The sequence below is a fragment of the Cervus canadensis genome, chromosome 15 (genome assembly GCF_019320065.1).
Source record: "Cervus canadensis isolate Bull #8, Minnesota chromosome 15, ASM1932006v1, whole genome shotgun sequence".
NCBI lineage: Eukaryota > Metazoa > Chordata > Mammalia > Artiodactyla > Cervidae > Cervus > Cervus canadensis.
Window position 1 is genome coordinate 13,308,909 of NC_057400.1, and position 19,911 is coordinate 13,328,819.

Sequence of the window (19,911 nt, forward strand, 5' to 3'; positions counted from 1 at the left end):
CAGTTCGCAAATTTGAGCATCAGCACCAAGCAGCAGATTCTTGCCCCCAAGTCTCTGATTCAGCAGGTCTGGCTTGTACGGCTCTTACGAGTTCCAGGCGGTACTGCTGCTGCTGCTCTAGGAACCTCCTCTTTGAGAACTCTCGTCTTAAGTTAAAGTTGCTCAGTCGTGTCTGACTCTTTGGGACCCCATGGACTATATAGTCCATGGAACTCTCCAGGCCAGAATACTGGAGTGGGTAGCCTTTCCCTTCTCCAGGGTATCTTCCCAACCCAGGGATTGAACCCAGGGATTGAACCCAGGTCTCTCACATTGCAGGCAGATTCTTTACCAGCTGAGCCACAAGGGAAGCCCAAGAATACTGGAGTGGGTAGCCTATCCCTTTTCCAGCGGATCTTCCTGACCCAGGAATCGAACTGGGGTCTCCTGCATTGCAGATGGATTCTTTACCAGCTGAGCTATGAGGGGAGCCCTCATAGCTTGTCTTAGAGGTCAGAGACTAAATCAAGGTTGGTACTGGTTTGGGCTCTTGGAGTCAAAGTCAGAGAGTGAGATCAGTGTCTCAGCTGGCTGGCAGGAGCAGACTGGCAAACAAAGATATAAATCAAGAAAACGCTAAAGCCTGTTACTGGATATACTTGTCTCTTCCTGGCTTTTCATTCAAATAGCCATATGCTTACTTTCCACTAGCAATTGTGGTTTAAATGTCAGTTGACAAGCAGATGTCCCCCACCTTTCTATGTGTGAGTTAATTTACTGCCCACAGACCCTGAGGCACTTGCTCTCTCGCCATCTCCACCCACCCCTCTGTTCTGGCCAGCTCTCAGAAAGCGGTGTGGCCCTTGATTCCTCCATCCCCTCTTGTGCTGTGTTCTTGACCTGGCTGCCATTTTCCAGGAGAACTAACTATTGTTTGGTCACTAAATCATTTTCTGACTCTTTTGGTACCACATGGTCTGTAGCCTGCCATGCTCCTATATCCATGGATTTCCCATGCAAGAATACTAGAGTGGGTTATTATTTCCTTTTCCAGTGGATCTTCCGGACCCAGGGATCGAACCTGTGTTGGCAGGCATGTTCTTTACCACTGAGCCACCAGGGAAGGCCGAACTGACCCACTCTTACTCTCCTTTAATTGTGAGTGTTCCCACCTGTGGGAAGGCCAGCCAGCGTTGTTCATTGCTGCCATGATGTTCTAAGCCAGGGTCTGCTCTTATGACTCTTTGTAAAAAGTCACCAGACTGGTTGCCTCATCCTTCTCAGCTTTTTATCTTCAGTGCCTTGGATAGGGGGTGTCTTACTCCTGCTTACTGTGGTAAGGGTTAGGGAGAAGTTAGAATATTATAAGGCAGGAAGAAGATGGAGAACTCTACTAATCAAAGAAATTCTAAATCATTCTCAACATTCCCCAAGGCTTCAATGAGATGGGTGGAAGAGTCAATCTTTGAGATTTCTTGAAATCACACAAAATACCTTTGCTTGGGGGAAGATTGAATTTCCAGATCTTTTCTGCTTATTAGAAGCTATGTATTCTTTGGCAGCACGTGCTTATGTAAGATAGACTGGGGGGGGAGGCAAATGGATGGACAGATGGATGATTAGATGGTGTCCTTATAGACTTGCTCATCAGGTCATCACCTGGAATCATATTTTGTTTTGCAAACATTCTTCAACTCCTTTGGGTAAACTTCAACTTCCTTTGGGGGCAATATATGTGCTCCAGAGCTTTGTCATGTGTCAGTTCTTGAGAGACTTGGTTTTAAAGCAGAATCCAGTGTCTGAAGGTGTCATGCTAACTGGTGTCTGAGATGGACCTGCCTCTCACTGCATTCTACGCTGTGAATGGTCAGCCCTTGAGTCAAAAAGAGAAAGACAAAACAATCCTACTACATTTAAAAATAACGAAGGCCTTCTTTGTCAATCTCAAGTGGAATCCAGTGTTTGAGCAGCATGGCAAGGTAACAGGGGTCCTGCCACCGTGACCTGTGAGATCTTTTTAGGTGAATAACTTAGCCTCAGTTCTGTCTCGTGTAGGACAAGGGCATCTCTAACTGGTCTCCAGGTTCTCCTTCTGATGACTGTAAGATGAGCCATTTCTAAGGGACTCACAAATAGTTACCTTCACTTTAAAGATTGGAGGGGAGAGGAGACAGTGTCAGATGTACGATGCTGCCACATCCCAGGCGGCATAGCTTAATGCACTTCTGAAGACTGAACCAGGCAGGCTGACTCGAATGCTGTTGAAGTGTCAGGCTGCAGTGTGGGACGCTGTTGGACATCTGCATTACTTCTGTATTTTAAACATTACTCTGCTGAGAATAACTCTGTGTCACCATCTAATGGCTCTTGTCAGTGTAGTGATCAAGGAGGAAAAATGGAAGTACTTTATGTGGAAAAACAGGTAAGATATGAAGCTTTTCCTAAACCTGAAGTACAACACAGATCTATCAACAGTTCCCTTAGAACAGTTTACCTGCTTTTTGTGACTGACTTCAGTTCACTGATCGTCATTCAAGTTCACACTAAAGTCATTTATCTGCACGCTACACATTATACTACACAGACCACAGCATTATAGATTTTTCCAAATGTAATATACAAGTCCAAATTGATTGCAGCCCAACGTAAATTTGGTCAAATCTTTAATATACTCTATTAAGGCGTGAATACAATTTTAAAGCTTTGTCTCAGCTCTGGAGACGGGAGCTGAACCAGTTGTAAACCACCAACATAAAACGTTACTGTTGGACATGGTGTTTATTCTCAGCAATGTGTCACCTAAAATAGTGAAGTTTTGTTTTCAAATGTAAACATGAGCAATTTACCTGTTAATATAAAACAACAAGTTTATAAGGGGGCTAATTTGATTCCTTCCTCCTCACCAAGGCTAACCTGTACATCACATGGTCTATGGGCATACACTTCACGTTGGCCATTGGCTGTACCTGTGTGGCCAGTGCTTCATTTTCCTAGCACAAAATCATCTTTCAAAGCACAAGAGGAAAGGTACCAGTTACCTTCCCCACCTCCAGTTGAGAATGGGAAGTTTATTCGAGCAGCTCTGGCAGGTTATTTGGCACAGTCTGTGTTATTCCAGAATGATTATGCAAGGCTTAGAATGTAAAATTGTGTGCTTTCAGAATTTAGGCTTTAAATAATTTGTCATCCCTTATAGGGAAGGCTTTATGGGAGAAGATTGGATGGACTTGGTCTATGCTATAGCTGAGAATGTGTAATCAGAAATAGGATCCAGATTAAACCTTGGCTTACCTGCACTGTCAGGCTCTTAGGAGGATAAATACAGGCTGGGTGAGAGATTCCTTGGGGTTTCCTTGGTTTGGCAGGACTCTCTGGGGATGTGGCTGGGTAGTGGGCAATGGCAGGACTGGGAAGAGGAAGAAAGGAGGAGCCCTGCTGCTTTGGGGAGGGGGAATGAAGGATTCCTTTAGCCACCAGGAGGCTGGTCCCAACTGAAATGTGCTATAAAAGCTACAGTGGGTTTCAAAGACTTAGTAAGAAAAAAATGTAAAACACTGTATAAGTATTTTGATTAGCTAACACATTGAAACCATGTGTGGAATGATATTCGTGGCATACTGGATTAAAATTTATTTCACCTCTTTTTGAATGTGGTTGAGATTTTAAAATGACAAGATATGGCACAGTTATGGTGGACAGTGCTACTTAATACCTGTTATGTATAGTGGGATTCATGTTTACTTTCTTGTATTTTATTTTTCATACTGAAAATGAGAGAAAATATTGTGTCCAAGAAAAAAATTAATATAGGTTGTGGATTTTGAAGTCCAATAAGCATATGACTTGGCTATAGCCCTTGGGTAACTAACCTCTGAGACTCAATATCCTCACCTATAAAATGAAGATAAGAGCAGTTTTTATCTTAGCAGGCATGAGAAATGCACAGGAAATTAGCAGAGAGCACTAAGTATTGAAACTAACAGAGGGAAAACACAGTAAGCAATTAGCATCCTTCTTGCTTACATCTCATGACCTGTCTGATGCCTCATCTTTTAGACGTTGACCATTTCTAACCAAGTTCCTTGTTCCCCAAATTTGTATTTTCTTTCATGTCTAAACTTGGCCTTCTTTTTTCTCATCAGTGGAAAATCTCTAGTCTGGTTCCCCATCTTCTGCTACTTGTTCAAACCAGGGCAGCGGTCCCTAATCTTTCTTGTACCAGAGACTGGTTTTGTTTCATGGACAGAGGTTGGGGGATGATTCAAGTGTGTTACAGTTACTATGCATGTTATTTCTATTACAATTGCATCAGTTCTACCTCGGATCATCAGGCATTAGATCCCAGAGGTTGGGGACCCCAGAACTGTTCTAAGGTCCCCCCTACTTACTACTGTAACTGTTGGACCAAGAATTCTATTCTGGCTGAAAGTGTAAACCAGCCAGAGTCTTTCATCTGCCCTCACCCCTGGCCTCCTACCTGGGACGCTGGGTCTTTCTTTCATGGAACTCTGCTTCATTTGATGGGATGGTTGTTCAAGGACAACTGATACCAGGCAAAGGGGGTGAAGGTAATGGGAGAATGAGGGTCAGGTAAACAAGAGATCAAGAGGACGGACAGGAGAAGCAAAATTGTAGAACTTCTTTCCTTCTGCCCACACGGCTGCCTTTTCTTTCTCCTTGTTTTAGAAGCTGTACTAGGCTCAACCCACGGTAACTACAAGGTGGCTCTTTCTTGCCTCCCGAAGTACAACCTCCCACAGTGGAGTATAGCAACACACCTAAAACCCTGTGTTCAGGTTCCATATTCTAAGAGATGAGACCTTCGGTGAAGATGGTTGTTACTTGTTTTCAGAAATTCAGTGGCAAGGAAGAGGAAAAAATTGAAAACTTGGTAAAGATATGTGGCTCCCCTTAGGTAAAGTGAGCTACCTGGCTCCTTCACAATTAATGAGATGAATTTTTCAGTCAGAGCTACATGAGATAAAAACAAGGAGACACAAGAATAAGAACACACTTGGAATAGTGCAGGTGGCTGGATGCACCCATCCCTCTCAGAGCAATGAGAAAAAAACTCCTTGATTTACTATGCAGTTTTTTTTTTTTTTTGATAATCAGAAAAATGTTGATTTTTGTTCTCATCCAGCAGCTGTAACTAGGTGTTTCAGAATGTACGCTTAAGGTGATTTTTTTTTTTTTTTGCCTTTCATCAGATCGATATGTTACTTTGCCTAGTTTATTTTTAGATTTACTGAGTGTTCTAAGGGTAGAAAAGGGTAGGAAACTCAAAGGAAAGAAGCAAATTGGTTTGTATTTCAAGTTTGGGCTGAATCTGGACAGGAGAAACCCTTGGAAATTAACAAGGGGAGCAGATTTCCTGGGCCCTCTTTGCTGACAGCTGGGATAGTGGAAGGATTTACTGATGGGGGGACTGGGGAATTTCAGTGCCAGGGAATATAACCAGGGCCCCTCTGCTATTGGGCAAGGGATGCTCACCTGAGAGTGTGTGGGAGGGCCAGCCCCAGATGGGTAAAGAGAGCTGTTTTTCCTGGAACATTAATGAAATATTTACTATTGATCAGAGGCAAGGAGGGGTCATTGCCAACACTCACGTCTCTGTAATTTCCTAGACGATCAGAGGGTATGAAAATGTGAATGAATTTTTCTTCCTCTTTAGGAGAGGAGGAATTTCTTAAAAATCCAAAACATAGCTCTAAGTTATCAGCTGTTTACGTAGCAACTTACATTTGGTGTCTTGGCGCCTAGAGAGACGAGAGCACGCGCTCTGCAGGTGCCTGATCTTCGTCTGCTGTTTTCCTGATGCTTTTGGTCACTGTGGATAAACACTGTGTGATAGCAAATACCACACGGCATCTTTTTCTCTGTCAAAGGTTGTAAAAAGAGCAATGATGGTGTAATTCAGAATGCAAACACATGGGCATGAAAACGTCTGTCCATGTAGTCAACTTTAGGTCCTCTTGGGGGGCATCTTTTTAGGGCCCGATCTTTTCTGGGCCACTGACAGTACAGCTTAGTGCAACAAAAAGTGAACTAGTGAGTTACGAACCTGAAGTTAGATGTTTTCCATTATTTTTGTATAATTACTTCCCCCCCCCCCCATAAGGGTGGAAGATATGACACAGCTAAAAACATCTGAAAAGAAACAGAAGTGCTATTGCAGACATGAACATTGTAATTACAGGTGTGCATGCCTACTAAATATATGTCCAAAACACACTCTCGGTGATTCCTGGTTTTGCCTACCCTGAAACGGAATGCACAATTAATGTCACTAAATATAATTCTCTGTTACCAAAAGAACGCCACATCCCTTTGTCTTCAAAATATCACTGGATCACCTCTATGCAAAGGTTCTTTACAAATATTACTTCATCTGATATGGCTATACTGTATCCACTATTCTTTAAAGGACAAAACAAGATTTATGGACTACATAAAATTTTTCTAGATACACTAACAGCAATGAAAACACTTTTTAAATTAACAGGTATCAACAGGTATAAATAACTTGTCTAAAGCATTTAATGGTCTTTAACACAATCAACTCCCCTGGCCTTGAAAACAGTGTTAAATTCTTTTTTGCCAGTGGCAAAAAAAAAAAAAAAAAAGCCCATCAAACACAACTTGAAAAATTGGTATCATTTCCCTGCCAGTAAGCACAGAACTGAGGGACTAAATATTTTATGGGTATTTTTTGTCATCGGCCTTAAGATTTGCTTCCTCTTTTCTCCCTCCCTCTTGCCTGCTCAGGGCTGATTGTTGTGACCTTGGCCGTCTGCTGGATGCCCAACCAGGTTCGGAGGATCATGGCAGCGGCCAAACCCAAGCACGACTGGACCAAGTCCTACTTCCGGGCATACATGATCCTCCTGCCCTTCTCAGACACCTTCTTCTACCTGAGCTCCGTCGTCAACCCGCTTCTGTACAACGTGTCGTCGCAGCAGTTCCGAAGCGTGTTCGGGCAGGTGCTGCGCTGCCGCCTGACGCTGCCGCACGCCAACCAGGAGAAGCAGCTGCGTGCCCACGTGGCCTCCACCGCGGACAGCGCCCGCTCCGCGCGCCGCCCGCTCATCTTCCCGGCTTCCCGGCGCAGCGGTTCCTCTGCAAGAGCTAACAAGGTTTTCTTAAGCACTTTTCATAGCGAGGCCAAGCCCGAGTCTAAGCCTCAGGAGCTGAGTTGCGAGTCACCAGAACCCAACTTGGAGACGAAACCAGCCAACCCTGCGACCGGGAATGGTTTTCAGGAGCACGAAGTGTGACTGCTGGGGAAGGCAGGCTGGACTGCTAAGCAGCACTCCTTACACGAAAGCCATGTTACCTTCACGCGGCAGTGATACAAGAAACTGTGCTCCCATCAGGGACAGGAGTGGAAGACCGGCCTGGGAAGAGCAGCCAGCCACTGAAGTGTCAGCTGAGAGCCGATTCTGCCAGCCTGGCCTCAACTCTGATTACAGATGGGGCCAATGTGCATCCCACCTCCTTCCTTCCTTCAAGGACACACCAAAAATTCAAGCTCTATGTATTCAGAGCTCACAAGGATTTTCTTTCCCTTTTTTTTTTGTTTTTTTTTACACTGAGCTCTCTGTTTCCAAAGGAACTAAAAGAACAGATTCCCCTCCCTACCCAGAATAAAAGGACACCCAGAAGAATCTCGGGGAGCAGGGGAGGGCAGGCCGGAAGAACAATGCAGGAGGGGCTGACATCTCCTTCCGCCTTCAGCAGTGTGCCAAGAAAAGGGCTATCTTGAGGAGCAAGATGGTGCTGGGAAGCCATGGCCGAAGGGCCGAGGTGGAACTGCTCCTTTTCTTGGGCCGGGGCCCGTTGCAAAGAGGGGTGTTGCAGCAGCTGATGCACACAGAGTTCAGTTTCCCTGGGGAGCAGAAGGACTGGTACCCAGCTGAGGCGATGAGGCAGGCTGCCGATGACGCACACGACTTGCGGTACATGATTCCTGCAACACAGACCCAAAGGAGCGAGGTTAGCCTGCCTGCGCTGGCCAAAGGACCGCAGCCCCCTGAGTCTAAAGCCCGGGGACAGCACTTCCTCTTACTCCTCCCACAGCCCAGAACCTTGGTGGGTCCAGGAAGATACTCAAGGTTGTTTCCTTGAGCATCCAAACTCCACAACCTGTGCAGTGAAGAAGGCAGGCCTCGTTTCACTTGCTTTTGACAATTTTTCTCAAGGCTATTTGAGATGCCAATACCAGTGAATAAAGAGCTGTTACTATCAACGTTCATTTTTGTTTAAAGTCGGAATTCACACTATGTACTAGACAGAGCTTTTTATTTACTTTTTTTGGTTGAAACTGTCTCATGCCAGAGAGGCCGACAAGCTGAGCCTTAAGATCTTATCTGTTATTACTTTATAAGTGGCCACAGAGATGGCTCACAATGATTTTTTTATTAAATCCTGAATTCTCTCAATAAAGACCAAAGCCCAGTGGGAATAAATGAGATCCCTCTGAAGAGGCCCTGGGGGTTCAGTGAAGGACGGGTCTGGCTAACAGTGTGCTGAGCACTGCCTTAGTCCAAGGGAAGTTTTGCCCTTAAAACGTGGCCATTAGCCAAGTCAGCCCTACATAGCCAACACAGTAACACATACTGTGTGGGGACATGGGTTTCTCAATAAAACCGGGGGCCCATCTTGAGCTCATGTATCATGTTCAAATTGTAGCATACTTATCCAGTTAGGGTGTCTTGGATAATCATTTGACTTTATAAAGATGGGCATTTGCTCAAGTAATAGGTAAGCTTATTAAATACTTTCCTGGATGCCAGGGATGCTCCAGATGGCGACTAGCTCATTTACTACCTGCAACAACATTACAAGGGAGGCCCCTAAGATGATGCCCATTTAACAGATGGGGATGGCAAGGGAAATTTAATAACTTGTTCAAGTCACATTTCTAGAAAGCAGAGCAGCTGTGATCTGAACCAAAGATTCTGGTGTCATGCTGTCAAATCTGTAGCACTGTATATAGCAAAGAAGCCACCCAAGTTAAACACAAAATGGTTTTGTTTCCCACAGCAGAGAAGACTGCTTGGAAAATAGCTTTTGGTGTATGTGTGTGGCTGTATTTGTATCAATGACTTACTTTTCTTTTTGGACATACGATGTCACACTAAAGCTGGACCTCAAAGGGAATGCCTTGTATCCCCCTCAGATACGCAGGGTAGCAAATGGGCTACACACAGTCCACCAGTAGCCAGGGCTCCCCATTCCCTGGGGTTCCCGGCAGGGATGTCTGTTTGCATCCCCCTTTGATTTGGGTCCCTCCCCCTTGAGAACTGCTACTCTGGATGCTAGAGAAACAGTACACAATTGAAGTGCCTAAAACTTCCAAGTGAGAGGTAAAGAAATACTTTAGATTTACACTAAAACATGCAATTTTATGTCATTTCTTTTCTATAACTACATGTTTTTAAGAGTTGATTTTTTTTCTTTTTATTTATTTTTTTTATTAGTTGGAGGCTAATTACTTCACAACATTTCAGTGGGTTTTGTCATACATTGATATGAATCAGCCATAGATTTACACGTATTCCCCATCCCGATCCCCCCTCCCACCTCCCTCTCCACCCGATTCCTCTGGGTCTTCCCAGTGCACCAGGCCCGAGCACTTGTCTCATGCATCCCACCTGGGCTGGTGATCTGTTTCAACATAGATAGTATACATGCTGTCAAACAGGCTAACAAACACATGAAAAGATGCTCAACATCACTCATTATTAGAGAAATGCAAATCAAAACCACAATGAGGTACCATTACACGCCAGTCAGGATGGCTGCCATCCAAAAGTCTACAAGCAATGAATGCTGGAGAGGGTGTGGAGAAAAGGGAACCCTCTTACACTGTTGGTGGGAATGCAAACTAGTACAGCCACTATGGAGAACAGTGTGGAGATTCCTTAAAAAACTGGAAATAGAACTGCCATATGACCCAGCAACCCCACTCCTGGGCATACACACCGAGGAAACCAGATCTGAAAGAGACACGTGCACCCCAATGTTCATCGCAGCACTGTTTATAATAGCCAGGTCATGGAAGCAACCTAGATGCCCATCAGCAGATGAATGGATAAGGAAGCTGTGGTACATATACACCATGGAATATTACTCAGCCATTAAAAAGAATTCATTCGAATCAGTCCTAATGAGATGGATGAAACTGGAGCCCATTATACAGAGTGAAGTAAGCCAGAAAGATAAAGAACATTACAGCATACTAACACATATATATGGAATTTAGAAAGATGGTAACGATAACCCTATATGCAAAACAGAAAAAGAGACACAGAAATACAGAACAGACTTTTGAACTCTGTGGGAGAAGGTATGGGTGGGATATTTCAAAAGAGTTGATTTTCTTACACTGTTAGAAAAACCTGGAAGGTAGCTGGTCTGGTAAGATAAAGGCCCTGGACACAGGATGTGTGTGGGGGGCGGGGAGCACTGCTGATTTCTAAGGAACATGCTATAGGGTGTTTCCCATTTACAGATTTCCCAGTCTCCACATTTTCTAACCATTGCCCATTTTAGAAAGTTAAATTATTACTATGTTTTTATTCTTCAATATTAAAAGTAGTAAGTGTCATTTGTCAACTTCAATGAACTTTTTCCCTTTAAGTAAATTTTCAAAATTAAACAAGTACTGAATACATCTTTCACTGCAAAGAAGTTCAGACAGATAATCTGAAAATGTTCCTTGACTTCTCACTCCAATCCTGTGTCCTCCTAAGAGGTAAGCACTCTTACCAGTTTGTGATGCCGTCTTCCAGATCTACTGCTATGCACTTACATGTGTCCATGGAGAAAAGGTGTGTGCACATGTCCTAACAGCATAACATCCTATATGCTGTATATATCTCCTATTTGCATTTTTACTTAGAACATATCTGGGGATATATTTTTAAGTCTAACTGTATAGAACTAAGGGTAAGTGATGAGACTGGTTAGATAAGTAATGCAATGGGAGCCCTAATTTTTGTGACTGCTTCCCATTGGATATCTCCAAATCACTCGGCTCTGCTGGCCAGTGGGGCCTACACTTGTGGCCCTGCAGAACTGTATATATTTGCATTCTTTAAATGTTGCTACCAGGGTGTTCGAATCTAGGTGCTAAGATCCTCTTCTTTGGGACACTAACTGACCTCAGCACACACTTAACTCCTGGGAGCTATTACACAAAACGCCTGCTTAGAATGAAATGTCATTTGCAGCAACATGGATGGACCCAGAGATGGTCATACTGAGTGAAGTGAGTCAAACAGAGAAGGAGAAATACCGTATGACATCCCTTATATGAGAAATCTAAAAAAAAAAAACCAGATGAACATTTTTTATAAAACAGAGAGACTCACAAACTTAGAGAATGAACTTATGGTTGCCGGGGGGAAAGCTCGGAGGAAGATATAGTTAGGGAGTTTGGGATGGACATGTACACACGGCTATATTTAAAATGGATAACCAACAAGGAAGGACCTACTATACAGCACAGAGAACTCTGCTCAATGTTATGCGGCAGCCTGGATGGTTAGGGAACTTAGGGGAGAATGGATATATGAAGACGTATGCCTGGGTCCCTGTGCTGTCTCCCTGAAACTATCACAACACTGTTAATTAGCTACACTCCAATTTAAAATGAAAGAGTTTAAAAAATAATAAAATAAGCTGTTTAGACAGTTGGAAAGGTTGAAGAGATAATCAAAAGCTGGGGTAGGGTTGAATGATGAGGTACATCTCCTATACTAGGTCAACCCTTCAAGAGAGGTGGCTATTTCATCTAATGCATAGAAACCAATACAAGTTGTCAAAATGAAAAGATGAATATGTTCCAAAAAATAAAACTTCAGAAGAAAATTTTAATGAAAAACAGGTGATTTACCAGAGAAAGAGTTCAAAGTAATGCTCTTAAACATGCTCATTGAACTAGGGAGAAGAATAGATGAGCACAGTGAGAATTTCAGCAAAGATAAAAAATATAAGAAAGTATTAAATAGAAGTCACAGAGTTGAAGAATACAATAATGGAATTGAAAAATGCTCTAGAAGAGTTCAACAACACATTAGGTAAAGGAGAAGGAAGGATCAATGAACTCAAAAACAAGGCAGATGAACTCACCCAATCAGAGCAGAAAAAAACAAAAAGGTATCAAAAAAAAAACTGAAGATAGCTTAAGGGACTCATGAAACAATGTCAAGTGGATTAATATTCACACTATTGGACTCACAGAAGAGGAGGGTAGAAGACTTATGTGAAGAAATATTGGCTGCAGATTTCCCTAACTCAGGGAAAGAAATAGACATCAAGAGTCAGGAAGCCCAGAGAGTTCCAAATATGATGAACCAAAAGAAGACTTTAAGACACATAATAATTAAAATGTGAAAATATAAGAAAAGAATATTAAAAGTGGCAACAGAGAAACAACTTGTTGGAACCCCCGTAAGATGAGCAGATTTTTCATGAGAAACTTCAGGCGAAAAGGGAATGGCACAACACATAGGCATACCTCACTTTCTTTTTGTTTAACTGTCCTTCACAGATACTGTGTTTTTTCCACAAACTGAAGGCTGATGGCAACCTGAGTTTACCAAGTATACTGGTGAAAAAGTGAAGTGAGCAACTGCTCACTTCATGTCTCTGTATCATGTTTTGGTAATTCTCACAGTATTTTAAACTTTTTCATTATTATGTTTCTTATAGTGATCTGTGATCAGTGGCCATTGATATCACCACTGTAATTGCTTTTGTCTTGTATTTTTACTTACAGTATGTACTTTTTAAAAAAGGCATAATGCCATTGCACACTTAATAGATTACAGTATAAACATAACTTTTATATGTACCGGAAAACAAAAAAACTTGTGTGATTTGCTTTGTTGCAATATTTCCTTTATTTTGGTTGTCTGGAACTTAACCACTCCCTCACCCCCAGTATCTCCAGGTATGTCTGTATTCAAAGTGCTGAAAGAAAAAAAGAAAAAGAAAAAACTCCCAAATAAGAATATTCTAACCTGGCTTAGTTGTAATTCAGAACTGAAGGAGAGATGTAGAGTTTTCCAGAGAAGCAAGAGTTAAAGGAGTTCATCACCTCTAAACCAACGTTATAAGAAATGTTAAAGGGGCTATTTAAGCTGAAAAGAAAAGGTGCTAACTAGCAACAAAACATATGAAAGTAAACATCTCACTGATAAAGGTAAATATCTAGTAAATGTAATAGATTAGTCACTTATTAGACTTGTATGAAGGTTAAAAGACAAAAGCAGTAAAAACAAGTAACAACAATAATTACTTAAGGGATACACAAGATAAAAGTAAAATTTGAATGGAGACAAGATGGAGGAGTAGAAGCATGTAGGCGTACCTCTTATGAAAACCCAAAACCATGGTATAGCTACTATGGAGAACAGTTTGGAGATTTCTTAAAGAACTAAAACTAGAGCTACCACATGACCCTACAATCCCAATCCTGAGTAGACATCCAGAGAAAAGACCTGATCTGAAAGGATACATGCACCTCAGTGTTCACTGAAGCACTGTTTACAATAGCCGAGACATGTAAGCAGCCTAAATGTCTATCAACAGAGGAATGGATAAAGAAGACATGGTACATATATACAGTGGAATATTACTCAGTCATTAAAATGAAATAATGCCATTTGCTGCAACATGAATGGACCCAGAGGTTGTCATACTGTGGAAAGTAAAAGAAAGAGAAATAATTGTATGACATCCCTTATATGAGGAACCTAAAAAGAAATGATACAGATTAATTTTTTTACAAATTAGAAATAGACTCACAGACTTAGAGAATGAACTTATGGTTGCCAGGGGGAAGGATGAGGGGAAGGGATGGTTAGGGAGTTTGGGATGGACAGGTACACACTGCTATATTTAAAATGGATAACCAACAAGGACCTACTATATACACAGGGAACTGTGCTCAATGTCATGTGGCAGCCTGGATAGGAGGGAAGATTGAGGGAGAATGTATACATGTGTATGTATGGCTGAGTCCCTGTGCTGTCCACCTGAGACTTAATCACAACATTGTTAATTGGTTATACTCCAAAATAGAAAATTAAAAAAAAAAAAGACCCCAAAATCACAACTAACTGCTGAACAACCATTGACAAAAAAAAACATGCTGGAACCTACCAAAATAGATATCCTACATCCAAAGACAAAGAAGCCACATCAAGACAGTAGGAAGGGTGTGATGGCAATAAAACCAAATCCTGTACCCTCTGAGTAGGTGACCAACAAACTGGAAAATAACTATATTGCATGCAGAAGTTCTCCCACAGGAGTGAAAGTTCTGAGCCCCACGTCAGGCTCCCCAGCCTGGAGGTCTGGCGATGGCAGGAGGAGCCCCAAAGAATCTGGCTCTGAAGGCCACTGGAGTCTGACTGCAGCAATTCCACAGGCATTCCACTCTTGGAGGCACACAAAAGGTCTGGTAAGCATCAGGACCCAGGGGAAAAGCAGTAACCTCATAGGAGCCTGGACCAAACACCCCCCTGGTATGAGAGGGTCTCCTGTGGCAGGGGGGGCTGGCTTGGCTCACTGCAGGGACAGACACTGGCAGCAGGAGTTCTGGGGAGCACTCATTGGCTTGAGGCCTCCTGGAGGCTGCCACCAAGACCTGGCCCTTCCCAACAGCTATAGGCTCCTGTGTATAGACTCCTGTGTTGGTTGTTTGGCTTCAGGCCAAGCACAACCCTGCCCACCACAAGAACAAGACCCACCTCCACCCACCAGTGGGCAGGAACCAGGCCCTCCCACGATGAAACTTGCACATGTCTCTTAGGCAGCATCATCCACCAGAGGATAGACAGCAGAGAAGCAAGAAGAACTGCAACACTGCAGCCTGCAGAACGGAAACCACAATCACAAAGTTAAACAAGATGAGACAGAATATGTCCCACATGAAGGAACACAATAAACCCCAGAAGAACAAATAAGTGAAGTGGAGATAGGCAATCTACCTGAAAAAGAACTCAGAGTAATGATAGTAAAGATGATCCAAGATCTTGGAAAATGGAGACACAGACTGAGAAGATACAAGACTTGTTTACCAAAGACCTAGAAGAACTAAAGAACAGAGATGAACAACATAATAACTGAAAAATATACTAGAATCAACAGCAGAATAATAAGGCAGAAGAATAGATAAGTGAGCCAAAAGATGGAATGGTAGAAATTACTGCCACAGAAAAATGTAAAAAGAATGAAAAGAAACAACAGTCTACAGCCTCTGGGACATAAAATGCACCAACATTTGCATTATAGGGGTTCCAGAAGGAGGAGAGAGGGAGAGAAGACCAGAAAATATTTGAAGAGATAATAGCTGAAAACTTCCCTAATGTGGGAAAAGAAACAGTCCCCCAAGTCCAAGAAGCATACAGAATCCCAGGCAGGATAAACCCAAGGAGGAAAATGGCAAGACACGTAATAATCAAGTTGACAAAAATTAAAAGACAAAGAAACAATATTTAAAGCAACAAGGGAAAAATCAAATAACATGCAAAGGAATTCCCATAAGGTTATCAGGTGATTTTTCAGCAGATACTCTGTAGAACAGAGGAATACTCTACTAAGCAAGGTTCTAATTCAGATTCAACTAAAAAATTAAAATTTTTACAGACAAGCAGAAGTTAAGAGTTAGCACCACCAGATCAGCTTTGCTACAAATGCTAAAGGAACTTCTCTAGGCAGAAAAGAAAAGGCCACACTAGGAACAAGAAAATTATGAATGGAAAAACTCACTGGTAAAGGCAAACATAAAGTTAGGAAATCATCTGCACACAAATATGATATCAAAATCAGCAATCATGAGGAAAGTACAAATGCAGGGTATTGGGCAACTTAAAACAATATTTTTTATACACAGATTGCTATAGAAAAACCTCATGGATACTGAAAATCAAAAATCTACAATAGATAAGGAAGAAAAATCCAAACACAACACTATGTTAGTCATCAAATCACAACAGAAGAGAACAAAAGAGGAAGGGAAGAAAAAAGAGTTACAAACACAAACCCAAACTAATTTAACAAAATGGCAATAAGAATGTGTGTGTGTTAGTCACTCAGTCATGTCTGACTCTTTTGACCCATGGACAGTAATCTGCCAGGCTCCTATGTCTATGGAATTCTCCAGGCAAGAATACTGGAGTGGGTAAGCCATTTGCTTCTCCAGGAGACCTTCCCTCACCCAAGGATCAAACCTGGGTCTCCTGCATTGCAGGCAGATTCTTTATCATCTGAGCCACTGGGGAATACATATTAATAATAATCTTCACCCTAAATGGATTAAATGCTCCAAGCAAAAGACACATACTGGCTGAGTGAATACAAAAACAAGACTTACATATATATAATATATATATGTACATATATACATGTATATGCTGCCTACAAGAGACCAACTTCAGATCTAGGGACACATAAAGACTGAAAGTGAGGGGATGGAAAAAGGTATTCCATGCAAACACAAATCAAAGGAAAGCTAAAGTACCAATACTCATATCAGACAAAATGGACTTCAAAATCATGTTACAGGAGACAATGAAGGACACTAATGATCAAGGGAGAATTGATGCTTTTGAACTGTGGTGTTGGAGAAGACTCTTGAGAGTCCCCTGGACTGCAAAGAGATCCAACCAGTCCATCCTAAAGGAGATCAGTCCTGGGTGTTCATTGGAAGGACTGATACTGAAGCTGAAATGTGTAAAGTTGCCTGTTACACTAGGTATCTCTTGACTTCCTACTTTTGCATTCCAGTTCCCTGTGATGAAAAGGACATCATTTTTTGGTGTTAGTTCTAGGAGGTCTTGTAGGTCTTCATAGAATTGTTCAACTTCAGCTTCTGCAGCACTAGAGGCTGGGGGGGCATATACTTGGATTGCTGTGATGTTGAATGTAGTGGACTTACTGTATTAGTATAAACTTCCCTCTTAGAACTGCTTTTGCTGTGTTCCATAGGTTTTTGATTGTTGTTCTTTTGTTTTCATTTGTCTCTAGGTATTTTTTAAATTCCTCCTTGATTTCTTAAATAGTTGATTGTTTAATAGCATATTATTTAGCCTTCATGTTTTTGTGGGTTTTTTTTTTTTAAGTTTTTTCCCTGTTGCTGTTTTCTAATTTCCTAGCATTGTGGTTGTGAAAGATGCTTCAATGCTTACTATCATTACTCTGAGTTCTTTTTCAGGTAGATTGGCCACCTTATGTGAAGAGCTGACTTCCGGAAAAGACCCTGATGCTGGGAGGGATTGGGAGCAGGAGGAGAAGAGGACGACAGAGGATGAGATGGTTGGATGGCATCACCGACTCGAGGGACGCGAGTTTGAGTAAACTCTGGAAGTTGGTGATGGACAGGGAGGCCTGGTGTGCTGTGATTCATGGGGTCGCAAGGAGTCGGACACAACTGAGTGACTGAACTGAACTGAATAATCAAGGAATCGATCAAAGGAGATAAAACAATTTTAATTATATACGCACCCAACACAGGAGCATCTCAACATATGAGGTAAATACTAACAGCCATAAAAGGAGTAATTGATAGTAACTCACTAACAGTGGGGGACTTTAATACGCCACTTTCATTATTGAACAGATAATCCAGATAGAAAATCAATAAGGAAAAACAGGCCTTAAATGACACATTAGAGCAGATGGACTTAATTGATATTTATAAAGCATTCCATCCCAAAGCAGCAGAATACACATTGCTTATAATTGCACATGGAATATTCCCCAGGCTTGATCACATGCTGGGTCACAAATTGGTAAATTGAAGAAAACTGAAATCATATCAAGCATCTTTCACAACCACAATGCTAGGAAATTAGAAAACAGCAACAGGGAAAAAACTTAAAAAAAAAAAACCCACAAAAACATGAAGGCTAAATAATATGCTATTAAACAATCAACTATTTAAGAAATCAAGGAGGAATTTAAAAAATACCTAGAGACAAATGAAAACAAAAGAACAACAATCAAAAACCTATGGAACACAGCAAAAGCAGTTCTAAGAGGGAAGTTTATACTAATACAGTAAGTCCACTACATTCAACATCACAGCAATCCAAGTATATGCCCCCCCAGCCTCTAGTGCTGCAGAAGCTGAAGTTGAACAATTCTATGAAGACCTACAAGACCTCCTAGAACTAACACCAAAAAATGATGTCCTTTTCATCACAGGGAACTGGAATGCAAAAGTAGGAAGTCAAGAGATACCTAGTGTAACAGGCAACTTTGGCCTTGGAGTACAAAATGAAGCAGGGCAAAAGTTAACAGTTTTGTCAAGAGAATGCACTGGTCATAGCAAATACCCTCTTCCAACAACACAAGAGACGACTCTACACATCGACATCATCAGTGCCAAAAGCAGACTGATTATGTACTTTGCAGCCAAACATGGAGAAGCTCTATATAGTCAGTGAAAACAAGACCTGGAGCTGACTGACTGAGATCATCAGCTCCTTACTGCAAATTCAGGCTCAAATGGAAGAAAGTAGGGAAAACCACTAGGCCATTCAGGTATGACTTAAATCAAATCCCTTACGATTATACAGTGGAAGTGACGAATAGATTCAAGGGACTAGATTTAGTAGACAGAACGCCTGAAGAGCTATGGATGGAGATTTGTAACACTGTATAGGGAGTGAAGTCACTTAGTCGTGTCTGACTCTTTATGACCCCATGAATTGTAGCCCGCCAGGCTTCTCCGTCCACGGGATTTTCCAGGCAAGAATACTGGAGTGGCTTGCCACTGCCTTCTCTAGGGAATCTTCCCGACTCAGGGATCAAACCTAGGTCTCCTGCACTGCAGGCAGACTCTTTACCATCTGAGCCACCAGGGAAGCCCAAACACTGTACAGGAGGCCACGACTAAACCATCCCAAAGAAAAAGAGATATAAGAGGGCAATGTGGTTGTCTGAGGAGGCCTTACAAATAGCTGAGAAAAGAAGGGAAGTGAAAAGCAAAGGAGAAAGGGAAAGATATACCCAACTGAATGCAGAGTTCCAGAGAATAGCAAGGAGAGATAAGAAAGCCTTTTTAAGTGAACATGCAAAGATAGAGGAAAACAATAAAATAGGAAAGACAAGAGATCTCTTCAAGAAAATTGGAAATACCAAGGCAACATTTCATTCAAAGATAGACACAATAAGGACAGAAATGGCAAGGACCTAAAAGCAGCAGAAGAAATTAAGAAAAGGTGGCAAGAATACACAGAAGAACTGTACAAAAAAGCTCCTAATGACCCAGATAACCACGATGATTTGGTCACTCACCTAGAGCCAGACATCCTAGCATGTGAAGTCAGGTGGGCTTTAGGAAGGAAACATTACTAAGAATGAAGCTAGGGGAGGTGATGGAATTCCAACTGAGCTATTTCAAATCTTAAAAGATGATGCTGTTAAAGTGCTGCACTCATCATGCCAGCAAATTTGGAAAACTCAGTAGTGGCCACAGGACTGTAAAAGGTTTTTCATTCCAATCCCAAAGAATGTTCCAATTACCATACAATTGCACTCATTTCACATGCCAGCAACATTATGCTCAAAATCCTTCAAGCTAGGCTTCAGCAGGACATGAAGTGAGAACTTCCCAGACGTACGAGGTAAATTCAGAAAAGGCAGAGGAATCCGAGATCAAATGGCTAACATATGCTGGATCATGGAAAAAGCGAGGGAATTCCTCCCCCCCCAGAAAAATGGACTTCTGCTTCATTGACTATGCAAAAGCCTTTGACGGTGTGGCTCACAACAAACTGGAATATTCTTAATGAGATGGGGATACCAGACTACATTACCTGCCTCCTGAGAAACCTGTATGCATGACAAGAAGCAATTATTAGAACTGGACATGGAACAGTGGACTGGTTCAAAACTGGGAAAAGAGTACAT

The 19,911-nt window shown here is 42.0% G+C and overlaps 2 protein-coding genes across 6 annotated transcripts in view; one reads left to right on the plus strand and one right to left on the minus strand.

The window, feature by feature from the left end:
* The window catches only part of GPR39 (G protein-coupled receptor 39), a 376,333-nt gene extending 369,077 nt beyond the window's left edge, over positions 1–7,256 (plus strand). For all 4 annotated transcript variants that reach the window (XM_043487524.1, XM_043487526.1, XM_043487525.1 and 1 more), the window contains one exon: positions 6,748–7,256. In XM_043487524.1, the coding sequence (XP_043343459.1) occupies positions 6,748–7,256 (509 nt within the window). The remainder of the gene's footprint in view (positions 1–6,747) is intronic.
* Positions 7,257–7,454: 198 nt separating this feature from the next.
* The window catches only part of LYPD1 (LY6/PLAUR domain containing 1), a 56,503-nt gene continuing 44,046 nt past the window's right edge, over positions 7,455–19,911 (minus strand). For both annotated transcript variants that reach the window (XM_043487530.1, XM_043487528.1), the window contains one exon: positions 7,455–7,948. In XM_043487530.1, coding sequence (XP_043343465.1) covers positions 7,713–7,948 — 236 coding nt within the window. In that variant the 3' untranslated portion in view covers positions 7,455–7,712. The remainder of the gene's footprint in view (positions 7,949–19,911) is intronic.